This window comes from Mauremys mutica, chromosome 2, assembly GCF_020497125.1.
Source record: "Mauremys mutica isolate MM-2020 ecotype Southern chromosome 2, ASM2049712v1, whole genome shotgun sequence".
Taxonomy (NCBI): Eukaryota; Metazoa; Chordata; order Testudines; family Geoemydidae; genus Mauremys; species Mauremys mutica.
Genome location: NC_059073.1, coordinates 234,980,878 through 235,008,417, shown reverse-complemented (window position 1 = coordinate 235,008,417; position 27,540 = coordinate 234,980,878). Strand labels below are relative to the sequence as shown.

At 41.0% G+C, this 27,540-nt stretch overlaps 1 protein-coding gene across 3 annotated transcripts; it reads right to left on the bottom strand.

Moving 5' to 3' along the window:
- Positions 1-278: 278 nt before the first annotated feature.
- Positions 279-27,540, bottom strand: CDCA7L (cell division cycle associated 7 like). 3 transcript variants are annotated; one of them, XM_045004934.1, is made up of 10 exons: positions 27,347-27,540; positions 16,995-17,135; positions 10,684-10,818; positions 9,752-10,108; positions 6,905-6,979; positions 5,658-5,846; positions 3,572-3,703; positions 2,366-2,515; positions 836-972; positions 279-372 (listed from the first exon to the last, which is right to left on the bottom strand). In XM_045004934.1, exons 1-10 carry the CDS (start codon positions 27,368-27,370, stop codon positions 342-344), a joined length of 1,371 nt encoding a protein of 456 aa, XP_044860869.1. In that variant the 5' UTR covers positions 27,371-27,540; the 3' UTR covers positions 279-341. The 3 variants fall into 3 exon arrangements, with proteins under 3 accessions (XP_044860869.1, XP_044860871.1, XP_044860870.1); XM_045004936.1 differs by lacking the exon at positions 27,347-27,540 and adding an exon at positions 26,700-26,895; XM_045004935.1 differs by lacking the exon at positions 27,347-27,540 and adding an exon at positions 21,561-21,651.

Here is a 27,540-nt window from a genome sequence, read left to right as displayed (position 1 = left end):
TCCTCCCCCCACTCATTAAATTTTTAGTGCTACACAATTCCCTTCACAGCCTGTGGAGTTAAGCACCTACTTGGTTCTGTAGCCCCACTGAAAATTAACCACTGAAGTTTTAAAAGTGCTGTTCTGCTCTGTATACAGATGTCTATGCATAAAAGAATATTCTGCATGTAGATTCCTCAGGAAATGTTTTAGTAAAGACCAATCAGTTAAAAAAAAAAATCCAAATCTATATTCTACAATTCTATCTTGTATAAACATCATTGTAATAAAAATTTTTAAACCCTGAAGTAAAAAAAAAAAAAAAAACTTGTCTGCAGGTCAGGCAGCTGTGCTCAGCATCTTCAATTGTCTTCACTCAGTTGCTTTTGTAAACTAGAAAACAGGTAGAAAAATTTTATACTTTATGGGAAACTGATACTTTCAAAAGCATTAACTAAAGCTTTGATATTAGATGGTCACAGCTCCACAGAAGCACACAAAAAATTGAGTCAATTTAACAAGAAACAAATCTAAGTCTAACTCTTATAATATGAAATACTGGTTCAGTTTCCAAATTGCCTTATTCATTTGCACAGTAAAGTTGATTGTCAAGATTTCACATGAGGTCAAGGGGAGTTTTGCCATCAATTTCTGTGGGCCCAGACTGAAAGTCACAAGTACCAATTTAGATGTTTTAGCAAGTTTCAATATTTTGTGACGGACTTTGGTCTGGGTTAAAGCTCCACAAAGTTATTTAAATGCAAACAACATTTTGAGAGCCTGATTAGAACTAAGGCAGCACATTTAAAAGTGTGTGGATTTCAATTCTAAAGCAGTTATGTAATTATCTTCTTACCTTTCAAGATATTCTTTAACATTGTCATAACCATAAAATTTTGCCAAGTGAATGAGCATTCCTGTGGCACAGCGGCCATCACGCTTGCGACAGTAACTGCAGTTACAGACACCACGACAAGGAGGGCAAATCCAATCCTAAATTACAGACAAGGAGAGAAAGGTATAGGGGCAGAGTTATCTACAGAAGTATTAGCTACAAACCTGTCTTCTCCAACCCCATTACCCACCCGAAACAGAAGAAAGTGCCACTTTTATGTAACAATACCTTATGCAGGGCAATATTATATTTCATAAACAAATACTTTAGTGGATAATATTAATCAATATTTTGATAAAAAAGTTTGCAGTATTAAAGAAACAAAGAATATCCATTCTTGGAATTTTTCAAAGCTCACACTCAACAAATTCTAGTCATACTGATTTCCCTAGTGTTGCAACAGAATATAAAAAGCAGGACTCTTCTGTTCCAGCACCCTAGGGTCAGGTGATAAAAAACCTCCATTATTAAGATTCAGGGTAACTATGGCTGAGTCATCTTGAAAGGCTGGTCCAATTAGCAGCTCCAACCAGGATATAAAAAGAGAGGTGGAATGTCTCTCAGCCAGAGAACAAGGCAGAAAAGGTCCTCAGGCAGGACCCCTAGGCTAAGGTTTATGTTTAAGTTACCAGTGAAGCCAAATTCCAGGAAGGGGTGGGTTTGGACACTAAACTCAGAGGTTGTATGAAAGAGCCACATGCAACATTCAGTTAATCTGAAAGGAAAAACATTTTTAAAATGATTATTTTTTTAAAAAGGAAATTAAAAAACGGGCTCAGAGCAAGGAGAGGAGGTCTGCTGCCTGCAGCATGTTAGTTCAGGAGCATTAGACAAAAATGAAGGTGGCCATTGCTCTGGGAGGCAGACCTAAGACCTTGTACAAAAATGTTGGGCTTTTTTGTTATTAGGCTCAGGGTTAACTCCTGCTCTGTCATGCTGGAAGGTGGGAACCAGGATAGTGTCTCGAGGGGAGGGCAACAAAGAGGCAAGCTTGGAGAGGAAACTTAGGCTGAGTTTTATTCTGTTAATTGTATATGAATTGCCAAGGCAGCCAGACCCCATGAAAGGGGATGGATTTGGACATGACGGGTCTATGCTGAGGATAGGATAGGGGCTCAAGGAAAGAAAGGGGACCCAACCCTAAATTCTTGAGGTTCTTTCCTTCCCAAGGTTTAAGTTTAGAATCTGAAACAAGTAGCTTGCATTGCAGACCAGACCAGACCAGTGAAAGCATCAGGGAAGGAGGAAAAAGGCTACACAAGAACTTGGGAGAATCAGGTCCCCTTTCATCTTCTCAACCTCATGAGTTTTCTTTCCCCTACCTGAGAGCAAATAAGAGCAGGCCGAAAGCTCTGCTCTCTCATAGCAAGATAAATATCAATCACAGCCACACTACTCAGGCTTTTAGGTGGCAGAATGTTTGAATTTCATGTTATCCCAGAAATCCGTGATGATTGTGAAGCTAACAAAGCCAAAGAACTGGATACTTACTGGATCCAGAAGTGCCGATTTCACGTCTTCACCATATCGATTACGAAGACACGGTCCACAGAACTGTCCTCTCACACCCCCGCAACCTTGATTACGACAGACTGTCTTAGTATCAATTGTCTTCTGCCGACACTGGTGGCACGTACTACCCTAAAGTTGGAAAGGAGGGGGAGAGACACACATAAAAATGTAGCATTTCACATCATGTTGAACTTCTTGACTCCAGGTGTTGGAATTCTCTCACACATCTCTCAGCTGGAGGTGGAAAACACTAAAATTTCTCCTTGGGAACCAGAGGCAACTAGATTAATAAAACATTAGGAAAAAACACAACTTCCACCATCATGATCATTTCTACAGTGCTCAAAAGTACGCTAGGTATTTTACAAAACAAAGAGATGGTCCCTGTCCTGAAGGCTTAGAGATCTAATGTACTACATGAGCCCTATGTTATATTTCTGGTTCCAATCCACCCATGGCAAATGCTAGGAACCCACAGAGTCACTCAGCAGTTCAATATCCACCATTCTAAAATTCCAGGGTATTAGATAATCTTCATGCAGTGATCCCTGTGACAGCATCAAACCCCAAAACAGAGGGGCTCATGTTCATTTTAAATCTGTTCACAGATAAGGTGGCAAAGTCGGTGTTTATAAGAGTAACTCTGCTTATGCAACAACATGCCACAGACATGTATTAATGTCCTTTTGAATAACCGTCTCTCTTCCAGGTTTCAGCACTGCTCTTGAGTGATAACACTTCAGAGTAATTTATGGCAAGGGAAACAGAGGAACACAAATGGGATGTGGAGCAATTTGCTTCTAGGTCATTGGCATTTATTGCGCCCAGATCATTCATCGCTATGTCCACTTCCATCTAATAGGCCTTTGGTGGAAGTGAATTAGTGGTCTCAATATAGTTCCCGCTCAACAGGTAAATAGCAGAACATGGCCACAACTGGTACCTGTTTGCAGACAACAAGAGATGGCTAAGCACACTCAGTGCACTACCTTCTCCAGTGCTCCTCTGAAGCAAGGGAGAGAAGCTTCCCTGCTGTTCTCGCACAGTAGATAAACACAGCACCATAGTCTCCAGGGCTCTTATTCTGGCATTCTTCAATGAGCATTAAGTTCACTTCATGAAATGAAGTAGTTTTATCTTATGCCCCTCACTCTAAGCAATCAAAAGGAAAAAGCAGGCACCTACCAGGACTTTATCATAGATTTTATCTTTAACTGTAATTGCAATATTCTCCAAGTCCTCATCAGTAATATCTTCAACAGGACGGTAAGATGAGTATTTAGATGACCTCCTTCTTTTGCGCACTCCACAGTCACCCTACAAAACAAACCATCTCATCATCTTTTGTCTTATTATGGGTGAAGTGCTTTTACCTTTAGATCAAATATGCTCTGACTATAAGAACAGAACATATAGCTAGGGTTTGTGATCACCTCCAACTCCCTATCCTTCCTACCAACCCAACCTTTATTGCTCTCACCAGCTCTAGCGCCTCCTCATTCCCCTACCCCTTCAAACACCCTCAAAATCCCTATCCTACCTCCACATCTTTCTCTTCCTCCCAGGAAATCTGCCATCCTTCATACATCTGGTATCTTTCTCCAACAAACTCCTCCCCTTTTTTCCTCCAATGACAATCAACCATACTATCTATCTGCTTCTTCCTTCACAGAAAAAGATCACTACCATCCACTTTTTTATCTCTTTCCCCTCCATCTCCAGCACCCACTGGAACCTCCACAGCTACGCTCACAGCAGCCTCTCTGTCTCCCCTTCCTGACTCATCCTCAACAAAGGTGGTGCCATGTCCAGCACCTTCCGCCTTATCTAATTCACCCCTTCATTTTCTTTGAGCGATGCGCCCTATCAGACTCTACACTCCCTCTCCATGTAACTTATCTGCCAGCCACCAACTCCTCCCCAACCATCCTTCTCTTGATACACCAAGCTCTCCTTCTGCTTCTCCTTCCACCCCCGTCCTCCAGAGGTTTCAACTTTCACACTGAGGTCCCATCTGATCCCTTAGCCTTTGCTCTCATCTCCGTTTGTCCTTCAACATCGGATCAGCTCTCCAAAATGGCCGCTCACTCAACTTCATCTTCCCTCAGCACTATTCCCTCTCTGATTTTCCAGTAACTGAGTTCCCTCTACAACCAGCACCTCTATTTCAACTTTGCCCACCTTTTCACACACTGACCTCCCAATCCATCAGTATCTATGACTACTCTGCTTCTGAGCCCTCTCCTGATTTCCCCTCCCTCTCTTGTTGTTTAATAAAATTGACTCTGCTTTCTCCTCCAACACTGATTCTTTTGCAACTCTCCCCAATTGAAGTCCACCCCAACAAATCTCAACCCTGGCTTACCCCCAACATTCTATTTCTGCATGCCTGATCTACTGAATTCCTCTTGAGAGCCTCATGGCCAAATGGACATCCACCTGAAAATTCATTCTCTCCTCATTCCCTTCTGCCACATCCCTCACCTATAAGTGTTAATTTTCCACCTCTGTCGTTGCCATTAATATTTATGTTGTGATAGCGCACAAAAGGACCCAAGCAGGATTAAAGTCCTATTGTGGTTCAGCATGGCACACAGACATAACAAAAGATAATCTTTACCACAGAAAGTTTACCATTTAATAGCAGACATGACCCATGAATATGACTGACAACAGGAGGGATGGAGTAGGAGGACAAATGTAACAAAAATGTAAATCACATGGCTCCAAAAATATTTTGTTCCTTATTTGCAAATTCTGAATTCTTTCTAAAGTCCTCCTCCATCCTCCCCTCTCTCCACACAGGTTCTTACCAATTCTTAAATTGAAGTTCAACAAGCTCAGCCTTGATTTCTGATCCCTTCTAACACTCTCCCTACTCTGCTGTCACCAAGAGTGAAGCTGTTCACCTCTCCTCCCATTCCCTGCCACCTCCTTATCACCCCACTCCATAGCCTGCCTCCAGCCTAGCACACTGTGGGCACTACTGGATTTCAAATACTAAATAATACAAATATTAATCTGATAAATAATCATAATTCGATACACATTCAAACGGGATGGGTTACATACTGAAATAGCTTGGGTGACTAGGGAAGGGGGAGGCTCCAGGATCCTTTTTATTCCTGTTTCTAATCCCAGCACCAAGGTTCTAAATGCTAGTTGGCTTTCTGCTGCATTTGTTCCCACTCTATATGCTGGCCAGCTCAAAGTAGCATGAGTGTCATCTCCAAAAGACAAAGGTTAGTAAACAAACTAAACTGGCAAATACCCCACTGAGTCTCTTCTTTATTAGGAGATTTTGTTGTCTGTAATTATGAAAGTGTTCTGCAAATTTAGCCGCAGACACAGTGAAGTTTTCCAAGGCAAATTTCTCTGGTGGACGAGCATTTCTGGTTGGGTTTGTACGACGCTCTATCTGGCCTTCAGAAAATGTTCTCCTTGGGGTTTTCTTCTGTTTCTAGAGGAGAAAAAAAAACACGTTTCTATTAGAATTGTCTCATCAGCCTCACAGTTGTGTGTTTGGGATGGGAAACTACCAGAGATTATATGGGCATGGGACTACCAGACCTATGCTTCGTGATGGGAAACTTGCTGCAATACTCTAATTGTTACTTTAAAAAGAAATGAAAAAGTGAACATATACCTACAAAATGATCATATACGTAACAAGTGGGGAATGTTGCCATAAGGATAGGGGCATTCTAACACTCTATCCCTAAGGTTCTTTCCAGAATAAAAATACTGAAATATATATAATTACTGGAATCCAGAGATTTATTTAAAGTAGGTTTAATACATCACAATAAATATTTGAAGTGCAGCCAACAAGGAGCCAGCCTTTCACATATTTTATAATTTGGGTCACAAATGACTTAATTATCAGGGCAACATTTTACGAGGACTTCCCAAAGTCAGGAACATGGATGTGCAACCCTCCTGGCGTATGCGTGGACTTGGAATACTTGATAAGTTAACATTAGCCCACAGTAATCACAGAGAATTAGGGATTTCTATGCTGGTAGCCAAAAAAAGAGATGCTCTAGAGATAGAACACAGAAACATCCTGCTATTATGCAGGACTGAGCTTTCCCATCACAGCTCTAATGGAAACATGGACTTTTAACAGAAAGGAAAATAAGCAAAAAACAGACAGGATTTGAAAACAAACAGTAGTTTCTTCACTCTCTTTAGCGTTCCAGCTACAAGATCCTATTTGCCATCCAACCATCATTCTCAAATACATTTGTCTAGTGTCTCATGAGCCTCTCTGAGTAAGTTAATGGGGCAGTGCCTAATTTTAGATCTGTTTTTTTTTAATATACATTGCATAATTTGAGCTGTTTCTTTACCTGTATATCTTGGTAGCCTACCCCTGCCTTTTTATATAATATATAACTAATATCAAGTCAATACAAATAAAATTACAAAAAAAAAGGATAAAAATATTCATCAGAAGACACATTTCATTCGTTCAGCAACAATATATATTATATTTAACCAAATACTGAAACTTACAGAAGGAGTTGAGGTGGCTGTTTTCACTGGAAACAGTTCAGGTATAGAATTCAGTTCTGCTAACAACTGGGCAAGCTGAAATTAATAAAAATACCCTATTGAAGTCTCACTGCAAACTTGCAAATATTTAACCTACTCAATCCTTACCATGCTCTGTTTTCACACACATTCTGAGTTATTTCAAATACATTAAATCCCAGTGTAAGTAACCACTCTTTAAAACACTTCATTTAAACCTCTACCCCTAAACGTTCAAAGCTCTACAGCTTGTTTTAGCACCATGACTCCCATTGATTTATACTGAAGTCGTGCAGCTAAAATCACATCCAACACTGTCAAATGTGGCTCTAAAGAAGTGTGTTATACCGAGGTTACAGTATCCATGACCAATAATGACTGAAATTTGCAGTTAACATTGGAAAGCTAATCCCTTGACAACAAAAGTGGATGTAACTGCATCAGGGGGATTATAAGAGGTTTCTTGTGGGCTATCTTGGCACATACTTTCCTAATACAAAATTGCTGGCACACTAAGTTATTTTGACAGTGCGGGCTTAAGCTTTGTACACACTACAGCTTATTTCGGTATAAATTATGTCACCCAGGGGTGTAAATAAACCAGATCCCTCAGCGATGTAAATTACACCGACCTAAGCGCCAATGTCAACAGTGCTACGTCAGCAGGAGAGCTCCTCCCACTGATATTATTACACCAGCAAGCAGCGGTAGCTAAGTCAATGGGAGATCTGTTTCCCGTTGGTGCAGAGTGGCTGCAAGCTCTGTCGTGTAGCCATAGACTCAGTGACTTTTGTTGGCTGGCCAGAATTTTCTCCTAGTCATTCTTTATCAGAACCCAGTGAAAACAGTCAGAAGCTTCCTTTATCCAATAGTCCAGCCTGAGCTCTCTATTAGTGAGGCCACACTGCCTCATTCCACACAGCAGATTGGAGCCGGCCGATAGTAATCAGGCTTTTTGTGTGTACGAGTATAAGCACACTCCTTTGCAAAACAATGTACTGTTGGTCAGTGTCCCCCCACACGGCAAGTGTGATGTCACCAGCACAGTGCACCCTAAGCAAAGCGGCAGTAATACTCTGTTGTACTTGTACTATACGAGAGACCCTGGACCTGGGCCTGTCTTCTCTACATCACCTTGGCTGGCCCTTTTGAAATACTATTGACTTACTCTGAAGGGGCTCACACTCTGGGCTTCAACAGCTGCTGGCTTTAGGGAGCTTCATAAGAGGGGAAGACCTTAAATGGGGAAAATGGTGGCGATTCTTGACTACCAAACATCTGAGACAACCGTGGCAGAACTGCATGTGGCATGAAGAGGCCACAAAGAGTGCATGACATTTCTCAGTAATGACCTAATATGCTTTTAATTATTATCTAACAGCTGTCACATTTAACACCCTCATTAGTGATCTGGACGAGAATAAAGAAGATGTTAATGAAATTCACACAGATACTGAACTGGGAGTAGCTGAAAATACCAGTAAGGACAGCACAATTCTACAGAGGAATCTAGATAGATTAGAAACAAGAGAAAGGCCTTGCCTACATTTACCAGGGGTTTGATGCGCAGCAATCGATGCATCAGTGGTCGATTTAGCAGGTCTAGTGAAGACCCGCTAAATTGATTGGCGATCACTCTCCTGTTAACTCCTGTACTCCACCTGAATGAGAAGCACAAAGGGAGTCGATGGGAGAGCGTCTCTAGTCGACATCGCATAGTGTGGGCCCCGCGGTAAGTAGATTTAAGTACGTCGACTTCAGCTATGTTATTCACATAGCTGAAGTTGCATAAATTAGATCGATCTCCCCCCATAGTGTAGACAAGGCTTAAGAAACTATAAAATGAGCTTTTACTTGGAAAGATACAAGCCAGGAGCCCTGGGGAAAAATAATCAAATATTCATGCCCAATGGGAAGCAGAAAAATGAGAAGCAGTAAAGCTGAAAGGGCAACAGGGAACCCAAATGAGGTATGGGTTTGTATCACAATATTGCAGCAGGAAAGGCCAATGGGACTTTGGGCTGCATACCCAAAGGCATCATGACAAAGAGCAGGAAGGTAATAGTACTCCTCACACACAATACATTAGTATAAGAGGAAAGTTAACTCTAAACTACACTTCTCAAACAAGTGAACATACACTTAGAGATGCAAAAGTCTTGATTGCTTTATCTTATTTTTCCATTTAGTAAACTGCAATAGGTTTCTCAGCCAATGTAAATTAGCAATTCTGTTGTATAATGACACAATAGATCATTTAAAGTTAATGGATGGCAATGCTTTTTGATAGGAATAGGTTATAAGGTGTGTCTTCACTACAGAGTTAACCTGGATTCTTACTCAGTTGTTGCCCCCTAATCCTGCTCCTATCCATATATAAAAGCCTCTGCCCTGAGTTTTGTGGTACTATCAACCCAAGCTAGCTGGCAAGACTCAGGGTATATAGGCTAGAACTCAGGTGAGGATTTCACTCAGGCAGGTAACCCACACACTTTGTAGTAAGAATACAAACTAAACCACTCCAATGCCTTCCCACAATTCTCCCAGTGAGCCCAGGACAGACAAGTACTCCCACAATTCACTGGGAGTGGCTCAGTTTACTGCAGCACAAAGAACCGTGAGCTATCCTCCCAGAAGGCCTAGTGACACACATATAAAAGAGTGCAGCACCAGTATGTACATAGTAACTCAAGTGTGGCTTTGCAGTGTGGCTGCTCACAACCAGGCAGAGCTAACCTGAGTGCTCAGACTTGGATGCCAATCACCCAGTAAACTCTGTAGTGAAGACATGCCCTTAGTGAGTACTGGCTTTTGTCTGCTTTGTCTTACCATGGCTTTATTTTCTTTGATGTTTATGGCTCTTTTAAGCAGGGCACTGGAGCTTTCTTCACGAGTCTCTTTGACATCCTCCTCAGACTCTGAGGCAGACCCCTCTAGTTTCTCCCATCGCTTGCTGCTTTTCTCTCTTGTGAGAGTTTTAGGGGGGTTATTGTCTTGCAAGTGTAGCTTGGAAAAAGTTGGTTCAGGCACCTTCTTCTTGGCAGACTTTCTTGTGGGGAACTGAAATGCCACACGAAGACCAAAGCTTCTTCTCTTGGGGGAAGCCTTCTCTTCTTCCTCCTCCTCCTCACTACCCAGTAAAGAGAAATTATTGTTCTCTCCATCACTTAAATCTGACTCCACTGGCTGAAAGCAGAGATAATTAATATGTTATACTGACAGCTGTCACATGGGAACAGGCCACTTTTTATACTCATTATTAGCATAGACTATTACTAAGTATCAGAATCTGAAAAATTGGAAACTTCATCTTGTGTTTAGCTAAACCAACAATTAAAAAAAAATAACTGTTCACAGTGGGTGCAATTCTGCCCTTTGCAGAGACCAGTGCAATGCCCATTAATTATGTAAGGATGTGGGACTTAAGTAACGCATAGATTTTGTGCTGGACCTCTGCACAAGAGTGAATTTCATCCGCTGTGAACTGTAACCGATCCTCCTTCCCTTAAAGCAGATGGTACTTCATTACATGCACTAGTAGATATTTTCCATCTCTGGCTTTTATGATATTAAATATTAAGGAAAATTTGTCTTTTATTAATGTAATACAACATTTATCTTCAGCACAAACATTTGACATTATTAAATAACAAAATAAATTTCAACCAGCTGTATGAAAACAAGAGGATTACACAAAGAAAGAAGGAGGGGGCAGGAGGAGTCTATCGCGTATCTGAACACAATGAAAATGCTAGCTTTACCATCATTCCATTCGCATTGTTTACATCCAGGTCACTTGGAGCAAAGCCTTCAAACACTTCACTTTCTGAATCAGTGTCTTCAGTGAAAATTCTCCTCAGTTCCTCAGTCAGGTACTTGGATTGAAATCGAACATCCTGTTGAGCAAGCATACGAAAATCACAACAGTAGGACACAGTTTGCCATACAAAGAGCATTCATGTAACTTTTCCAATCCAAATCAGAAAATGCTTAATGTTAAGGAGTTACTGAGCAGATGGTATGTTCCTGTGAAAATGTTAAATGCAAAACCTGTCACAAGAAAAAGACACACTGGATTTTAGCCCTATCAGTTATTTCAAATGAACATAGCTACCCTCCAGTTCGGCTATCTTTTTAAAAGGTGACCTGCAGAGGATTTTTTTAAATTCAGTTTGTGTCTTTTTTGCTTCATTATGGTGCATAAAGCAGACCTGAAAAGGATTTGCTTTTTTTAAAAAAAAAAATCAATAGATTTAAAAAAAAAAAAATCAAATATCAACTCTGGTCTTCTTTGGGTTCATTGGTATTGCAAGGTCTCAGAAGATGTATATTGTTACCTTTCACACTTTGGTGGAAGAGGGAGCTTAATCAGCAAAGGTTCCCTCTCTCCAAAAAGTCAGTTCATCACTGAAGTTAAGTAAGTGAAAACAAAACTGAAAAGTTTTAAACAAACTAACTAAAAATCCCTTTTGCTCAACTTCCACTCTCTTTCTTTGCTCTTGCAGTATCATTTTAACAACTCTCCAGTCATCACAGGGTTTTCCAAGCTAGACAGAAAGCAAATTTCTAATGTTAAAAACTAATGGAAAGAAAAATATTTTCCACAAAAGTAAATAAATTTAAAAAAAAATGTATTTTGGGTCTTGCTTGCATATCATCTACTTAAAAAAGGTCTGAAGCCCATTTTTCCCCTTTGCACACCATCTTTACAATGGGTTTACTATACATATAACAAAAAAGCAACAATAAACGTCCCATGATGAGGAAGGGAGATTTTAAATGAAACAATATAGAAAAGCTTCAGAGCATCTGTCAACGTGACATTATTGCTATCTTGAGAAACAGGACTAGCTCAGGGCAGGGGATGTACACACAATCACACCACACCTGCCTTTTGAAACTCAGCATCCTTCACTTGAGACAGTTTACTTCCCCAGTTTTCTTTGGATGTTTTTAACTCCCACACAAGATACAGAAATGACCTCTCATACAACTGCACTTGGCTAAATATCTTTATTCTCTCCTTCAATTCCCTCCCATCCCCGACGTTAATTATACACTTCTTTATGTTGAGATAATATCTGGTGAAAAATAGATATAATAGATGAGTGGAAAAACTTGCAGGGGAATAGAGGAAAAATCATTGCATATACTGTTTCTTTACACTTAAAACATCTCCTACAAATTATTATGGGTAATTGGAGTGAGTTTTCTCTGAGCAAAATTACTTTGTTCTTTTGTTGATAGCTGCAGTGCAGCTGCTTGAGAAAGGAGCAAACACAAAAGGGAAGTAACTTTAAGGGAAACTGTATTTCTCTTTGAGAAGAACTGAAGTTTGTGTTCACTCTGTACTTGCATAAAACTTTGCAGCGCTGGCTAGAAAGACTGTCAGTCAGTTTGTTAGCTCTGTTACAGTGACTGAAAAATCAGGAACGAGGACCAATGATGTGCAAGAACAGTAAAGTGTGGCATTTCCTATACAGCGGTGTCCTTAACAGTAATTTTACTACATAGGAAGCAAACAAGCCAGGAGGAATGAGTGCAACTAGGCTATGTCTACACTACACGTGCTACAACAGCAGACCTGCAGCAGTGCAGTTACACCACAGTAGTGCTGTAATATAGGTGCTTTATACATTGGCAGAAGGGATTTTTCGTCTATGTAGTTAAAACACCTCTTCAAGAGGTGGTAGCTAGATTAATAGACGAATTCTTCCATGGACCTAGTTGCACCTATACTAGGGGTTAGGTTGCCTAACTACGGTGCTCAGGGAGCAAAATATTTCACAGCCCTGAGCAACGTAGCTAGGGCTTAAGCTAATGTTTAAGTGACACAAATGAGGAGATTACAGGAGAGACTTTCAGGAAACTCTGCAAGGGAAGAGACATGCAAAACTCTATACTGATAACAGCATTTGTGTATCTAACTCCCTGTGAACTACTAAGGCACAAATATGACCCTATTTATACAGATCACCCCAACTTCTTTGCCCTTTCCTGCCCAATTTCACTCTGCAGAGCTTTTCTTCCCTTCCCACCCTTTTGCTCTTTATAGGATAATTCTTCCCTAGGTAAATCTCCAATTTACCTCTCATCCATAACTTCCCAGTACTGCTGCTTCTTCCCCTTCAATATAATTAAAATCTGCTCTTTCATAATTAACATTACTACTGAAACCTTTGTCCAAGCATTAGTCATCTTTTTGATTACTCTGGGTACGTCTACACTACGGGATTATTCCGAATTTACATAAACCGGTTTAGCAAAACAGATTGTATAAAATCGAGTGTGCGCGGCCACACTAAACACATTAAATCGGTGGTGTGCGTCCACGGTCCGAGGCTAGCGTCCATTTCTGGAGCATTGCACTGTGGGTAGCTATTCCGTAGCTATCCCATAGTTCCCGCAGCCTCCCCCGCCCCTTGGAATTTCCGGGTTGAGATCCCAGTGCCTGATGGGGCAAAAATCATTGTCGCGGATGGTTCTGGGTAAATGTCGTCAGTCACTCCTTCCGCTGGGAAAGCAACGGCAGACAAGCATTTCGTGCCTTTTTTCCCTGGATTGCCCTGGCAGATGGCATAGCATGGCAATCATGGAGCCTGTTTTTCCTTTTGTGACTGTCACCGTATGTGTACTAGATGCCACTCACAGAGGCGATTCAGCAGCGCTACACAGCAGCATGCTTTTGCTTTTGCATGACAGCAGAGATGGTTACCAGCCATATTGCACCATCTACCATACCATAAATTGGTAATAAGACGATCGTGGCTACCAGTCCTTTTGCACTGCACCATCTGTTGCTGTCATAAGTGCCCCTGGCTGCTCTTAGCCAGGGGCGCAAAAGCCAAAATTGGGAATGACTCCCTGAGTCAATCCCTCCTTTTTGGTATCTAAAAATAGAATCAGTCCTGCCTAGAATATGGGCAAGTGTACTAGAGAACCACTGTATCAGAGAGCACAGCTGCTCTGTGTCAGATCCTGCAGAAATTATGAGCTGTATGCTATTCACAGGGGGTGCTCCTGCAACAACCCCACCTGTTCATTCTGTTCTTCCCCCAGCCTTCCTGGGCTACCGTAGCATTGTCCCCCCACTTGTGTGATGAAGTAATAAAGAATGCAGGAATAAGACACAGTGACTTGTTAGTGAGATATGAGTGGAAGGCAGCCTCCAGCTGCTATGATAGTCCAGACAGGACAGTAAGGAGTGTGGAGGAGAGGAGCCCAGCATCCCTCTGCTAGTCCAGGGGCAATTGAATCTTTTCTTTACATATGAAGGGTGGGGGCTGATGGAGCTCAGCCCCCTGTTGCTATGATGACGATGGTTATCAGCCATACTGTACCATCTACCATGAAAAATTAGGACCAGGCGCCCTTGATTGACCTTACCGATGCTAGTCAGCATGGTTACCAGTCCTTTTGCACTGCCCCATGTGCCAATAGGCTGATGATGAGGACGGATACCAGTCATATTGTACCATCAGCCATCCATGGCGTCGGGGGAGCAAGGATGTTGGTGTTCAGTGCTGCACCATCGCGTCTATCTGCAGCATTCAGTAAAGATAGGGTGACATGTAAAAGAGTCAAGAGAGGATTGTTTTCCCTTTCACTTCTGGGGGTGGGTGGGGGGGGTGCGTAAATTGCCTAGCTATGCCCTGACCCACAGCGGACACTGTTTTTGACCCTAGAAGCATTTGGAGCTCAGCCAAGAATGCAAATGCTTTTCAGAGACTGCAGGAACTGTGGGATAGCTTGAGTCCTCCAGTCCATGAGCGTCCATTTGATTCTTTCGCTTTCCGTTACACTTGTCACGCAGCAGTGCGCTGAGCCCCTGCTATGGCATCTGTCTGGAGATTTTTTAAAAATGATTTTGAATTTCGTCTTCTGTAACGGAGCGCTGATTGAACAGATTTGCCTGCCCTTACAGCGATCACGTCCGCATCGTCCATGAGGGAGCTCTTTCTTTATTTTGATTTTTAACTGCATCACCACACGTGCTGATCGGAGCTCCACGCTGGGCAAACAGGAAATATTCAAAAGTTCGCGGGGCTTTTCCTGTCTACCTGGCCACTGCATCCGAGTTCAGATTGCTGTCCAGAGCGGTCAGTGGTGCACTGTGGGATACCGCCCGGAGGCCAATACCGTCGATCTGCGGCCACACTAACCCTAATCCGATATGGTAATACCGATATTAGCGCTACTCCTCTCATTAGGGAGGAGTACAGAAACCGGTTTAAAGAGCCCTTTATACCGATATAAAGGGCCTCTTAGTGTGGATGGGTGTGGCGTTAAATCGGTTTTACGCTCCTAAAACCGGTTTAAACGCCTAGTGTAGACCAGGCCTCTGTCTCTTTTCCTCCCATCTTCCCCCTGCAGTCTATCCAAAACACCATGAAAGCCAACTTCTTCCTTCCAGTGTGCTATGCCACCCCTTTCTTGAATCTCTTCGCTAGCTTTGCCCATTATCATTAAAAAACAGATGTAAGTTCATCGCTGTCAAGCCCAGTAAACTTCGCTTTCAGTTTCTCTTCTTTGCTCCCTGCTCTTCCCAGTGTCCTTCTCCTCACTTTCCACCTCCAGTACTTCCAACTGCCAACTCAAAGAGTGACTGTGACATTGCACTCTATATGATTTTATGAAAATATGCTAATGAGTTTGAATATAATGTAACTGAAATATGCTTCATACAAAAGGTCTCTTGTAAGGTATCATTACAAAGCTTATAATCAATCTACTGAGTGTGATCATCCTATTTGTATAAATGTTACCACTCTTGTATCTGAAACTAGAAAAATGAAATATGGGCCTATTGTAATTATGCAAAGTGTGGGCCATTAATGGTGGCTTGGAATCTTGATGGCTCCCATCAACCAGGACAACTGACTGCAGATGGCTCTGTTTTACCTGTAAGTCTTCCTGTATACGTGTGTGTTGGCAAGTGAGTAATGAAGTCTTACAGTGACATGTGATCATGTCACCTGAACTGGAATCCATCTTTAACCTGGTGCTTTTCCATTAAGTAGGAGTGGGTGGGAACCCAGAGAGGGACAAAGGATTCCCGCCTTATGCAAAAGATATATAAATGGGTGGAACAGAACAAATGAGGCAGCCATCATGAGGAATCCCCTAGCTACCACCTGAGCTGGAACAAGGGCTGTACCGGGGGAAAGGACTGTGTCCAGACTAGGAAGGCATCCAGTCTGTGAAAGAAACTTATTAAAACATCTCTCAGGCTGAGATTTTATCTGTACTCAGTTTTATTACTGTATTAGACTTAGATTTGCATGTTTTATTTTATTTTACTTGGTAATTCACTGTTTGTCACTACTTGGAACCACTTAAATCCTACTTTCTGTATTTAATAAAATCACTGTTTACTTATTAATTAACCCAGAGTATATGTAAGCTTTATACAGGGTAAAACGGATTTATTTGGGGTTTAGACTCCACTGGGAGTTGCTAAAGACAGGAAACTTGTGTAAACTGCTTTCAAGTTAAGTCTGCAGCTGTGGGGCATGTGGTTTAGACCCTGGGTCTGTGTTGGAGTAGACTGGTGTATCTGGCTCAATAAGACAGGGTGCTGGAGTCCTAAGCTGTCAGGGCAGGAAAGCAGGAGCAGAAGTAGTCTTGACACATCAGGTGGCAGTTCCCAAGGGGGTTTCTGTGATCCAACCCGTCATAGTGAGGTTCCAATGGAATCCCATTTCAGTACTGCAGATGTGCAACTGATTCACGACACATTTTACTGAGCTGTAACGCATTCTCCAGCATAGGCTATCACTGAATGGCCATTATTCTTGCCTACATGCTATGTGGGCAAGTTACGAATACCAAACTCACTCTAGGCTCTCCTCCTAATACAGAAAGGAGAATGGATTTCATTCATATAAGACCCTTTTTAAAAGATCATTACAAATTAAAAGGAATTAAAGGCGAGTGGTTTTTTGGTTTTAATAAAAGGATTATAGATTTCCACTTCTGCCAAGAGTTAAGGTCAGCGCTGCCCTGAAACAAATTCAAAGAAGTTTTACTGTTCCAAACCAATACACTAAGGTTTATGATAAAATTTTCATACCTTTTTTGCTGACTCCAATGAATCAAAACTATCAGAGCTGTCTTCTGATGACAAGGTTTGCATGGGAGCATCATCTCCAAAACCAAGAAAATCCTCGTCATCGCTGGGGGAATTAAAAATGTCAGCCACTTCCTTGGGTATCTGTTTTCAATTCAAAATGAGATGGAAGATAAAGTCACTCATTGCAATAATAATCTACTAAAAGCTCTAATGGGAATAGCAGCCTCTTGTTCATTTGTCACTCTCTTATTCACATACAAATATATATTATATAGAATATGTGAAGCAGAACTGTATCTCAATAAGCTAAACGCCACAGGATGCTGTGTATAATGTATAAATACGGGCCCCAGTCCTACCAACATTTCTGCATGTGCTTAACTTCACTCAGTGGGTCAGCTCATGGGCGCAACGATAAGCACAATACATAAAAGTGTTTGCAGGATTGAGGCTACAGATTTTAATCACAGAAATATGCCATATTGATCTTTAGATCAAGGTTTAAGTAATATCTTCAAACTCACTACCACCTGCAATCTAATGACAGCAAACTGTTAAAAAATGAGTACTGTCACTGATTTCAGGCATTTCAGAAAGGTCTGTCTGTGCAAAGAGACTTCAATTGTAGGGTTTTAGCCTTTTTGTAACGATATTTAGAGTTATAATAAACAGTTTGCAATGTTTTTAAAAATAAAATTAATAATATGCATTTGATACTAATCACCACACAAGGCTTATTCTGGGCCATTCAGTAAGACAAACCAAACGCATGCTACCCAGAGCTTTGTCAGCTAGGAACCCATGAGTTAAGCAGTTGGGAAGCTCTGGACAAAGACATCTTCCAGGTCTTCTTAAAATGACCAGGTTTGTGTTTAAACATACTTTCACAGAAGGAGCGAATTCCAGGGGCGCAGCCCAAAGGCTAAGAAAGTTCTGCCACCAGCACCCAGAGCTTCCCTTTTGTGACATCACATTCTAACATTCTAGATAAGCCTAACTAACAGTGGCAGGTCAGAGATAGTAAAGGAGGTCTTAAGGCAGCTCTCAAGCCTATACCATTTAGAGCTTTGCATATTGCCTGACTGAATGAATATGCCCAACTGTACAAACTGGAATAGAAGGTGCTCTGCATTGTGCTTACCCTAGAGTGCTTCAGAATACAAATGTATACACTGATTCAAGCTTAGCATTACTTGAATGACAGAATGCTTTAGGAAAGATATGCTTAGCTAAACAGTGTCTACTCAAGTGCCCAAACTGCTCACTAGTGACCAGGTAGTTCATCCTCAAAGCAATGTGTACACTTCAGGCAAACTTCTCTTATTCATTGTATGGATCTCTCTTGCATATTCTGAACTCGTTCCCCACATGCAAGTCCCAGTGAAATTGATGAAAGCACAAGAATGCAGGAGAGAGATCCAGAGCTGTTTGATGAGAAGGATGTGATCTTCAAACAGAGTTCACAAGGTTTTATGTTACAAGAGAATGCTCCCTAAGTGAACTCAGATAGACACATGGCATTCTGCATATCTCCATTAGCAGACAAAAATAAGTTTCTAAATAACCCAAGATGATACAGATTTTCTCAATCTTTCATCTTTGCCAAGGGCAAAGTTTTTCCAAATGGTAATTGCCATTTTCCAAACACTGGAGGTGGGGGATGGGAAGAATCAATCACGTTACTGGACAACTTCTACTTGGCAAGTGTGTAATAATACAAGAACATCTACGTGCCTAATTTTAATCTCATACTTTTTTTTTGCCAGAAAATCTCCACAAATGTAAACAGATTCAATCCTGACTTACACTGGTTTAAGCAAGATCAGAATCAGTCACTAAACAACTGGCCCAAGCTAGCAGATAGAAAGCAGCTCAATCACTTCAGCTAATTCACTAATGCACTTCAGCTGGAGCTGCACTACCCATACCAGAGTTCTGGAATTCTCCCCAATCCCCAAATATGGGCAGCCAGAATCCCACTCCTTCGCTGTGGAGAAATTTCATTCTTCACTCAACAGAGAAGGGTTAAAAATGGAGCATTATACATTTTAATGACTTAATGGAAAAACATACAAGGAGCTGTGAGCCTTGTTGCTATGAATAAATTGCTTCCAGGAACAACTGCATTAGTTCTTGTGCTATTGTACAGCTGAGCTAGCCACTGCTGCGATTACTGTATGCCTAACTAATTTCTTCGTCGTCGTCTATTACTTCTGCATCTGCACCAGAGGAGCCATTATGGGGGTGTAATTACCGATTATGAACAAAGGGAAAAAACCATACTTTCCCAGTAGAGGACCTTTTTTTGATTTCTCTGCATTCTCAGATACTGAGGGGCTCTGATTAAAGTAACTTGCTGCAGAACTTCAAAAGAGACTTTTAGTTTGTGACCCCCTCCCTTTGATTTTCAAGAGTCTCATTAAAATGTTCAGGAGTCCCCATTCCGGCTAAATGGTTTAATTTAATAGAAGCAAAGAAGGCATGATTTATATAAGGTGGACATAGTCAACGAGTCTGCACAGGACACCCTGCTAGTGCATCATAAAAGTTATATTCCTGGCACCAAGAGCTGTCATTTTCCTGTCCATCTCCTTTAAGAGATTCTGTTCAGTTCATCAGCAATTTACTAACTATTATGCAGTCTACACACAATGCATAACTGTTTTTTTAAAACTCTGTGCTCCAACTGTATCAAAAACCCAAAGTTAAAGCAAAAAGAAAATATCACAATTTCTAAAGGGAGAGCAGATGATTTGGGGCTGGAGAAGGGAAGGGATGGAAACAGTGGATTGGTGAACGTGATGAAATTGAAGATTATTTTAAACTTTGTTAGTTTTTAAGTAAAAATTTTAAATGCATCAACTGCTGGTTCTCCCCCTTTTATGAAAATACTCTGTGCAACACAGCTGTCTCAATCTCAATGCCCCTGCTCAGAGTTGAAAAGCATGAGCAAAGCAAGACTAGAGTCAAACAGCTCTTAAAGCATGAGGGTTTTGGAGAAATGGACAGATCTGTAGGGTGTGTGCTGGTCTCAGGCTGCAAAAGCATGGTTTTTTTTTTAAAGCTGTAAATATAAGTTATAAGAAAAATAAATACATTCATGGGGGTGGGGGAGAGACTTTTTAAGCACCATACACAGGCCATGTTCAGCAATTTTATAAACGTCACAACATTCTGGAGCAGGTGCATCAAGCACTACATACACAGCTCTGGTGCTGCAGGCACAAAATGCACAGACTAATAAACATCTTTGTACATTTCTCATCATTCAGCTTGTTTATTTCCAATAGTCCTAGAACTCACACAGCAGGCCAAATTTATTCCTGATGTAACACAGCACTGATAGCAACAGAACTACACCAAAGATGAATCTGTGCCAATGTCTTTTGTATGGTGTGTCACTCTCTATTAGTTGTGAAAAATTTTGACAGCCATGCACTTCATTCTCTTGTTAAGGATCAATCAAAATGCATTCAAGCAGCTAAATAGTTGTTACAATGTTAGATCCTATTCTTTAAATTCTGGCAAACAAAACAAAGACAGCAAAAACATGTTTGCCCTAAACATATTTAAAAAAATTGAGCGAGAACTGCCAACTCAATATACTTGCAGGATAGAAGCACCTCACAGAGTTTCTAACTTTTCACACTGGAATACTGTATTTAAAAAAAAGAGAAATAACACTCCAAATATGCTCAAGGAGAATTTATACTGAATATTCCAACATAAAACACGTCAGTTAAAGTGAAATTAAAATTTGCAGGGATATAGCAGAGATCTGAGCAAATATCTTTCAAGAGCATTAGAGTGAAACAAAAAACAAATGTTGAACACCCAGGAAAAGCTTATAACAAACCAGAACTTTTGAAATGATGGAATTTCACAGTTAATATAGCACATTTTGGCTTGGAACACAAACAGTAGCCTAAATCTAATCCAAATCTGAACTTCACTTCTTCAGCCCATCTCCATTAATAGTACATTTTAAGATGCGTATTTATATTGCAGGAGCACCTAAAATGTCCCAAGTGCTTTCCAAATTAAGGTAAAAAATAGTCCCTGCCTCAAAGAGCATACAATCAAAACATTTCCAGAATAATCACACTTACTGAGCTGTATATATACCCGGCCTTTCGTCTGACACCTGAAAAGCATCCCAAAACACAGGTACCTAATGCTTTGCTCGGTCTCAGTTTCCTCATCCCTAAATTTGAGATAATGAAGTATCTTATCTACCTTTTTTAAAGAATGTTGAGATCTTTGTACAAGAGTCACTCTAAGTGCACTCATATTGGATACCAGATATAGACAGTGAAATTTATGGTGTTGCATTGGTGTAATTCAGGGAATCTGACTTATTTGATTATGCAAATTGACAATTCTGTTCCCATTGTAACCAAAGGCAGAGAACGATACACACAAAAACTAGCTTAAAACAGATGTTACTATTTCAACACAATAAGAAAATACAAAGTTTAAGTGACATCTTGGTATTCAATATGTGATTGATGGAGAATGTGTATAATATTTTCTCCTTCTACAAGTCAAAACAAGATTTTTCCTTACTGCCAGCAGTAAAAATTCCATCCGAATTGTTAGAGAGAAAAATAACCAGGTGGTGTGATTTCTGTTTTAGATGTCAGAAGCAGCAGTAAAGATTCTGGAATCAGAATTTAGCAGGCAGCTTTGTTGATGCAAAGGGCAGAACAGAATACAGTTCACTGTTCTGCAGCTCTGTGGTTTTGCCAAGCTAGGAGGAATAGGGACTATTTAAAGGGACACCCACAATATATGTTTGTTGCTATCTGAGCTCCAGTGGATACAAATCTGAAAGATAATAAACATTTCCACTGCACTATCAAGTATTGCCATTATATGCACAAGTTACCTTACAACACTGTTCAACCAATCATTATCATCTCCATTACTATTGCCATTCCCACTGTTCGCATCCTTTTCAACAACAAACAAAAGTAATATATAAGATGACTATGGTGTGACTGAATGAAAGTTTATTTTCTCAATTTTTGCAGTTTGTTTATATTGTGAATAGTGTTGCTGTGTTTGTTAGCCTCAGGACATGAGAGAGACAAGGTAGGTGAGGTAATATCTTTTATTGGACCAACTGCTTTTGCACCTTTCACCAAGTTTTCGAGCTACACAGAGCTCATCTTCATGACCTTATTCCACCAACAGAAGTTGGTCCAATAAAAAATATTACCTCACCTACCTTATCTCTCTTACAGTGTGAATAGTCAATTTCCCTGTTTACACTGTACAATCACAAGGTCTCCCTTGTTATTGGCATAGGTCTTTCACGCACCAGGAATTAAAAACAAAAAACAGAAAAATATGATTATAAAGCCATAAAAACTGGATGGGAGACTAGAGAGCTGAAACAACTTTTAACTCATTTCTTTAAAAATAATGTCCCTTTTAACTAAACAGATACAACTGGAAAGACACATGGGACTGAAGACTGCTAATGTTAGGTCTTGTCTACACACATGGTTCAACTAAACCATTAATTAAACCTCAGCAAACTTGTGTGTGAACACTCCTATTTCAGTGTTTAAGAATTAAGCTAAAATGAAATTAGCCAAAATTGCTTCTTAATCAACTTTAGTTAACCCAAAATAAGCTTGGTTTAGACCAAAATGTGCATCCACACATCCTTTTGCACCAATTTAACTAAATCAGGTTAAAAATCACACTTTAAATTGGTGCAGCTGTGCATGTACACAAGTCTTTATTTGCAACAACCCTATGCACGTCAACAGGCCTAACTGCATGAGCAAAGCCATCAGCATTTGACCCATTCCAAGCAGAAGCTGCATCAAAAACAGATTTTCACAGTGTAACTTCTGAGCACAGACCTACTTCAAGGCTTATAATAGTTGTTTGTATTACAGTAACACAACGGCCCCAGTCAGGATCACAGCCCCACTGGGCTGGGTACTGAACAAAACTACAGCAAGAGAATTCCTTACCATGTACTATTTACATTCCAAGGCTTGCTCCTACAATCAGATCCATAAAGATGAATACGATTGTAGAATCAGGACCTAATTTAAGATATACTGTAATAAGTGGCGATAAATAAAAAATGGAAGGAAGATGGGAAAGAGAAGGAGAGTGACAATGATAGGAATCACATGATTACACATGTTCACATTAGCTATGTAAACAAGTAGATAAGTTAGTTTAAAAAAAAAAAGATACAGATATCAGAAGGAAGATATCATAAGTCCTTGACCATTTAACAACCTGATATCTGTTCACAGTTTCTCTTCAGAAGCATGGTATAAGTTGGTTGTAGTTGAAGGGGCTTTATGAAATCGTTTGGGGATGGAGTATTCCAGGCACAAGAAGTGTCATGGAAGAATGCATGAAAATGCTTTGGGAGAAGTGGAGAAAAAGGTGATGAAAAAAAGCAGGTATACCTGAGAGATCACACAACATTAAGACTTTTGGAATACTTAAATATCACCTGAGAGGAAGATAGGTTACCGCCACCGTGGTATATTGTGAATTTTTGGATTTTTCATGAAAAGCTATGATCTTTATTGCCAACCTATTATTGAAGAAGACTCTTCCATTAATTTTTAGCAAATTTGGCTCTCTATATATCTAGACTGGAGTATGGGTTTCTAAGTGGTTTTTAATTAGTAAGTAAATTGAGTTAAGTTATTTTATTTTAAAATAAGGAGTATTTGACTTCTCATGAAGTCTTATGACAAGCAACTTATTTACAACATTGTGTGCTATGACTCTTTCTTTAACTCCAGACCTACAAAAAGCATTTTCCATCATCACGAAGCCATAACTTTCCCCATTGTTTATCATTACAACCAACCAGCCTTTATCATCAGGAACTAAAGCCCCTAATCCTGCAATTTAGAATGTGGGCAGACTGCTGCACCTACATGGAGCCCTCCAGAAGTTAATGGGGCTCAGCATGGGCACAGCAGTCTACCCACACATTGTAAGTCACAGGAATAAGATTGAACAATTGCCTTTTTATAGGTAGTGTGAACCTCCAATCCATAAAGATGCTTTCCTAAAAGACTGCTAACATGAATATGAGAACAGTATAGATAGTGTGACCATACATCAAATTGTTTCCCATTTCTCCTATCAGCTCTTCCTCACAATACCTAATTTTTCATTGATACACACTCAGAAGCTGGTCATTTCTGATTTAATTTTGCCTAAAACAAAAGCAGCATCCTCTCATCTGAGGGCTCTAATCTACTTCTGAATCCCGGCTTTCCAGACAGCAGAGTTGCACAGTACCATTGAACCACTAAGTTGACTACTAAGTAAACTAACACAGTATAGAAAAAAATAGACCCCAATTATGCTAGTTGGCACTGTGGAGTCATGGACTTCAATGGAGCTTCAGGCGGGCAACTGAGTCCACCTGCCTGGAGTCACTGAATTCTATAAGTCAATGTCAATTTTACAAACTCCAAATAAATTAATCGATACCTGAAATGTATATTTGGTCCTGAGGATTAAACTTCTATAAAAACTGACACTTTTTATAAAACTCCAATTTTAAGAAAGCTTTGGATGCCTCCAAAGACATCTGTAAAACTAAGGTTCACTTGTATAGCCGTATCTGTAGAGTGTGTACATTTAAATTAGGCCTTTGGGTTACCAAACAATATAAACAAACAAAGCAGGTCTTGTGACTCAGAATAGTTGGCTAGCGATTGGCTAAAATGGGGTCACATAACTATCTCACCAAACTAGTTTGTGTTTATAACCTTTGACCCTCACTGTTTTTTAAGGAGCTCACATAATCGATAGACTAAATCAGGGGTAGGCAACCTATGGCACGCGTGTCAAAGGCAGCACACGAGCTGATTTTCAGTGGCACTCAAATTGCCCAGGTCCTGGCCACCGGTCGGGAGGGGGGTGTCTGCATTTTAATTTAATTTTAAATGAGGCTTCTTAAAACATTTTAAAAACCTTATTTACTGTACATACAACAATAGTTTAGTTATATATTATAGTCTTATAGAAAGAGACCTTTTAAAAATGTTAAAATGTATTACTGGAATGCAAAACCTTAAATTAGAGTGACTAAATGAAGATTCGGCACACCACTTCTGAAAGGTTGCCGACCCCTGGACTAAATGATGATTCAGCGTGACAAGGAAGCCTGAAATACATCTGAACTCCTGAAAGCACTGGCTTCATGTGGTTCAGCAGGAAACAAACCCACTGATAGAGCTCCAGAGAAATAAGGAAAAGGAAGGAGTGCAGGACTGCAGTCCCTCTTGCCCTGTCAATAAACAAAAACAAAAACAAACCCAAAGTGCCACAATAAACAAGAGGAAGATTAGAAAAGATTGTCATTCTCTCCCCCTCCACTTCCCCTTAAAAAAACAAACAAATGTTATATTTATTTATATCTATTGTCCCTTGAGTAAGAACATGACTGGGGGCAATAATGCCATCTCCTTGTAGTATCAGGAATTAATACTTTGCACTTCCATAAAATGCCTTCAGTCAAAGGATCTCAAAGAACTTTACAAGCACCAATAGCCTTGCAACACTCCTTAATATTGTTATCCTCACTTTCAGATGGAGAGACGCTGGGGATCAGGTAAAGTTGATGGGGCTGAGCCAGGAACAGATGTCAGGTTCCTAATATGGAAGACCATGTACTAATTTAACATCTTTCTGCTTCTGAAATGTTTAATAAGTGCTCTAGTTTATGTTCAACTGCCCACAATGTAAAGCTGCTTTCCCTTAAGCTTAATAGATTCATTAATCTTCCCTCAGTGAAATTATGATACACTGGTACATTCTTGGAAAGTCACCATGCATTAAGCCTGATCTTGCAAACACTTTCACAAGTAACTTTATGTGCCTGAGTGTCCCTTTAACTACTCTTTACATGTGAAGTTTAAGACTACTCACACGTAAAACTAAACCCCAAAGGCCCCAATCTTGCAAACATTTACACAGATACTTGATGTTACTCACATGCATATTTATAGGACTGGGGTCTAAACTAACATTTTAAATAAAATTAAGAAGAGGACAGAAGCAAAAAAACTATCACTACTGAAATGTGTGCAAGTCAAGCCGCCCCAAGACTTTTTTTTTTTTTAAAGATGACCCTTTAAAAAACAATAAAAAGAAACTCACTAATAGGTTAGGCCAAACATTTTAAGTTTGGTTAAAAAAATACAAAATCTAATATTAAGATATGTTTTAAAAACACAATTTTTGTATTAATTTCCTTGAGTAGGAGAACAAAGACAGCATAAAAACAAAACAAAAAAACTAATTACAAATAAGATTAACACTACTTTATTTTTCCTAATGGTATTTTCCACTCAGCTTTGACAAACACCACAACAAATTAATTCTATTTTTAATGTTTAGTTTTATAATATAAGATAACAGTATCACAAGTGAGGGAAGTTTTTAATTTTTTAAAACGCAGTAGCGTCCACTTCAATATAGCTTCAGAAACCTGGGTTTTGAATTTTAACACTCTGTCCCTGTTTATCATGCAACAGGAGGAAACAGGGGGCGTGGTGTTGCCAGCCCCCTGCCAGTTAGTCTGATGGCTGATGTTTCCAAATGCACATAATCGCTTCCCCAAGTTTTATTCCAAATCTAAGATGTAAGAAATAGATTCACACTAAACTAGTGACAAATATATAAAAAGGGAAGCCAAACCTGGCACGTCAAATGTGTAGAGAACTGCAGGAGGAAAAGCAGCCCCACAAAGACACTGGGAAACACCTCCCAGCAACACCAAGCAACCGATTCATTATTTGAAACTGAGAACTTCTGTCTGAGAACCAGGGTTAATCAACTGCCTTTTAAGAGCCAACCTGAGGGCTAGGCAGACTTGTAAACAATACAGGGACCAAGTTTGCCAGCAAAGCCAGGCCAACAGAGCAATGACTCCCCGCCCCCCCATTAATCGGAACACCAAGGGCTCCCCCTTGGCAATGCGCAGAGGGGTCGGGGAGGAGGACAGGGACGAAAGCAGAGCGGGGAGGAGGCGGCTGGGTCTAGCCCCAGCGCAGAGGCAGCCGAGCGAGCTCCCTTTGCAGGACACGCTCCACGTGGTGGAGAACCACCAGGGGCGGCCGCTGCTGGCCGGTGCGGGGCGGGGGGGTCCGGCTCCGCGGGGCAAGAGGCGCTGCAATGCTCCGCCACCGGCGCCACCCCGCTCCCCGGGCAGATGCGCGCAGCTGGCGAGGGCGCCTCCGCACGGGCGGCACTCGGCGCCCAGCTGCCCCAGGCCCGCTCCCTGCGGAGCCGGCGCGCTGCGGCCGGGCGGGGGGGGGCTCTAGGCGCGCCCGGGGCCGCCTCACCTTGCACTGGGTCACCGCTGCCATCCTGCTGCGCCCCCCCACGCCCGGGACGCGCCGCCGCCGCCCCAGCCCAGGAGCTACTGCGCCGCCGACGTTGGGCCGCAGAGCGCGGCTTCCCCCGGACGTGCGGGGGGCAGGGCGGGCGCGGGGCCCAGCTGCAGCCTCCGCCGCCTGCTCCGCCCGGGGGCGACGCG

Excerpts from the sequence above, each read along its gene's own strand:
- CDCA7L (XM_045004934.1), bottom strand. The coding sequence starts at position 27,370 with ATGGCAGCGGTGACCCAGTGCAAG. Across the intron at positions 17,136-27,346 it reads CAGCGGTGACCCAGTGCAAG|ATACCCAAGGAAGTGGCTGA; the intron begins GTGAGGCGGCCC and ends AATTGAAAACAG. Across the intron at positions 6,980-9,751 it reads TCAAAGAAAATAAAGCCATG|CTTGCCCAGTTGTTAGCAGA; the intron begins GTAAGACAAAGC and ends TATTAATTTCAG.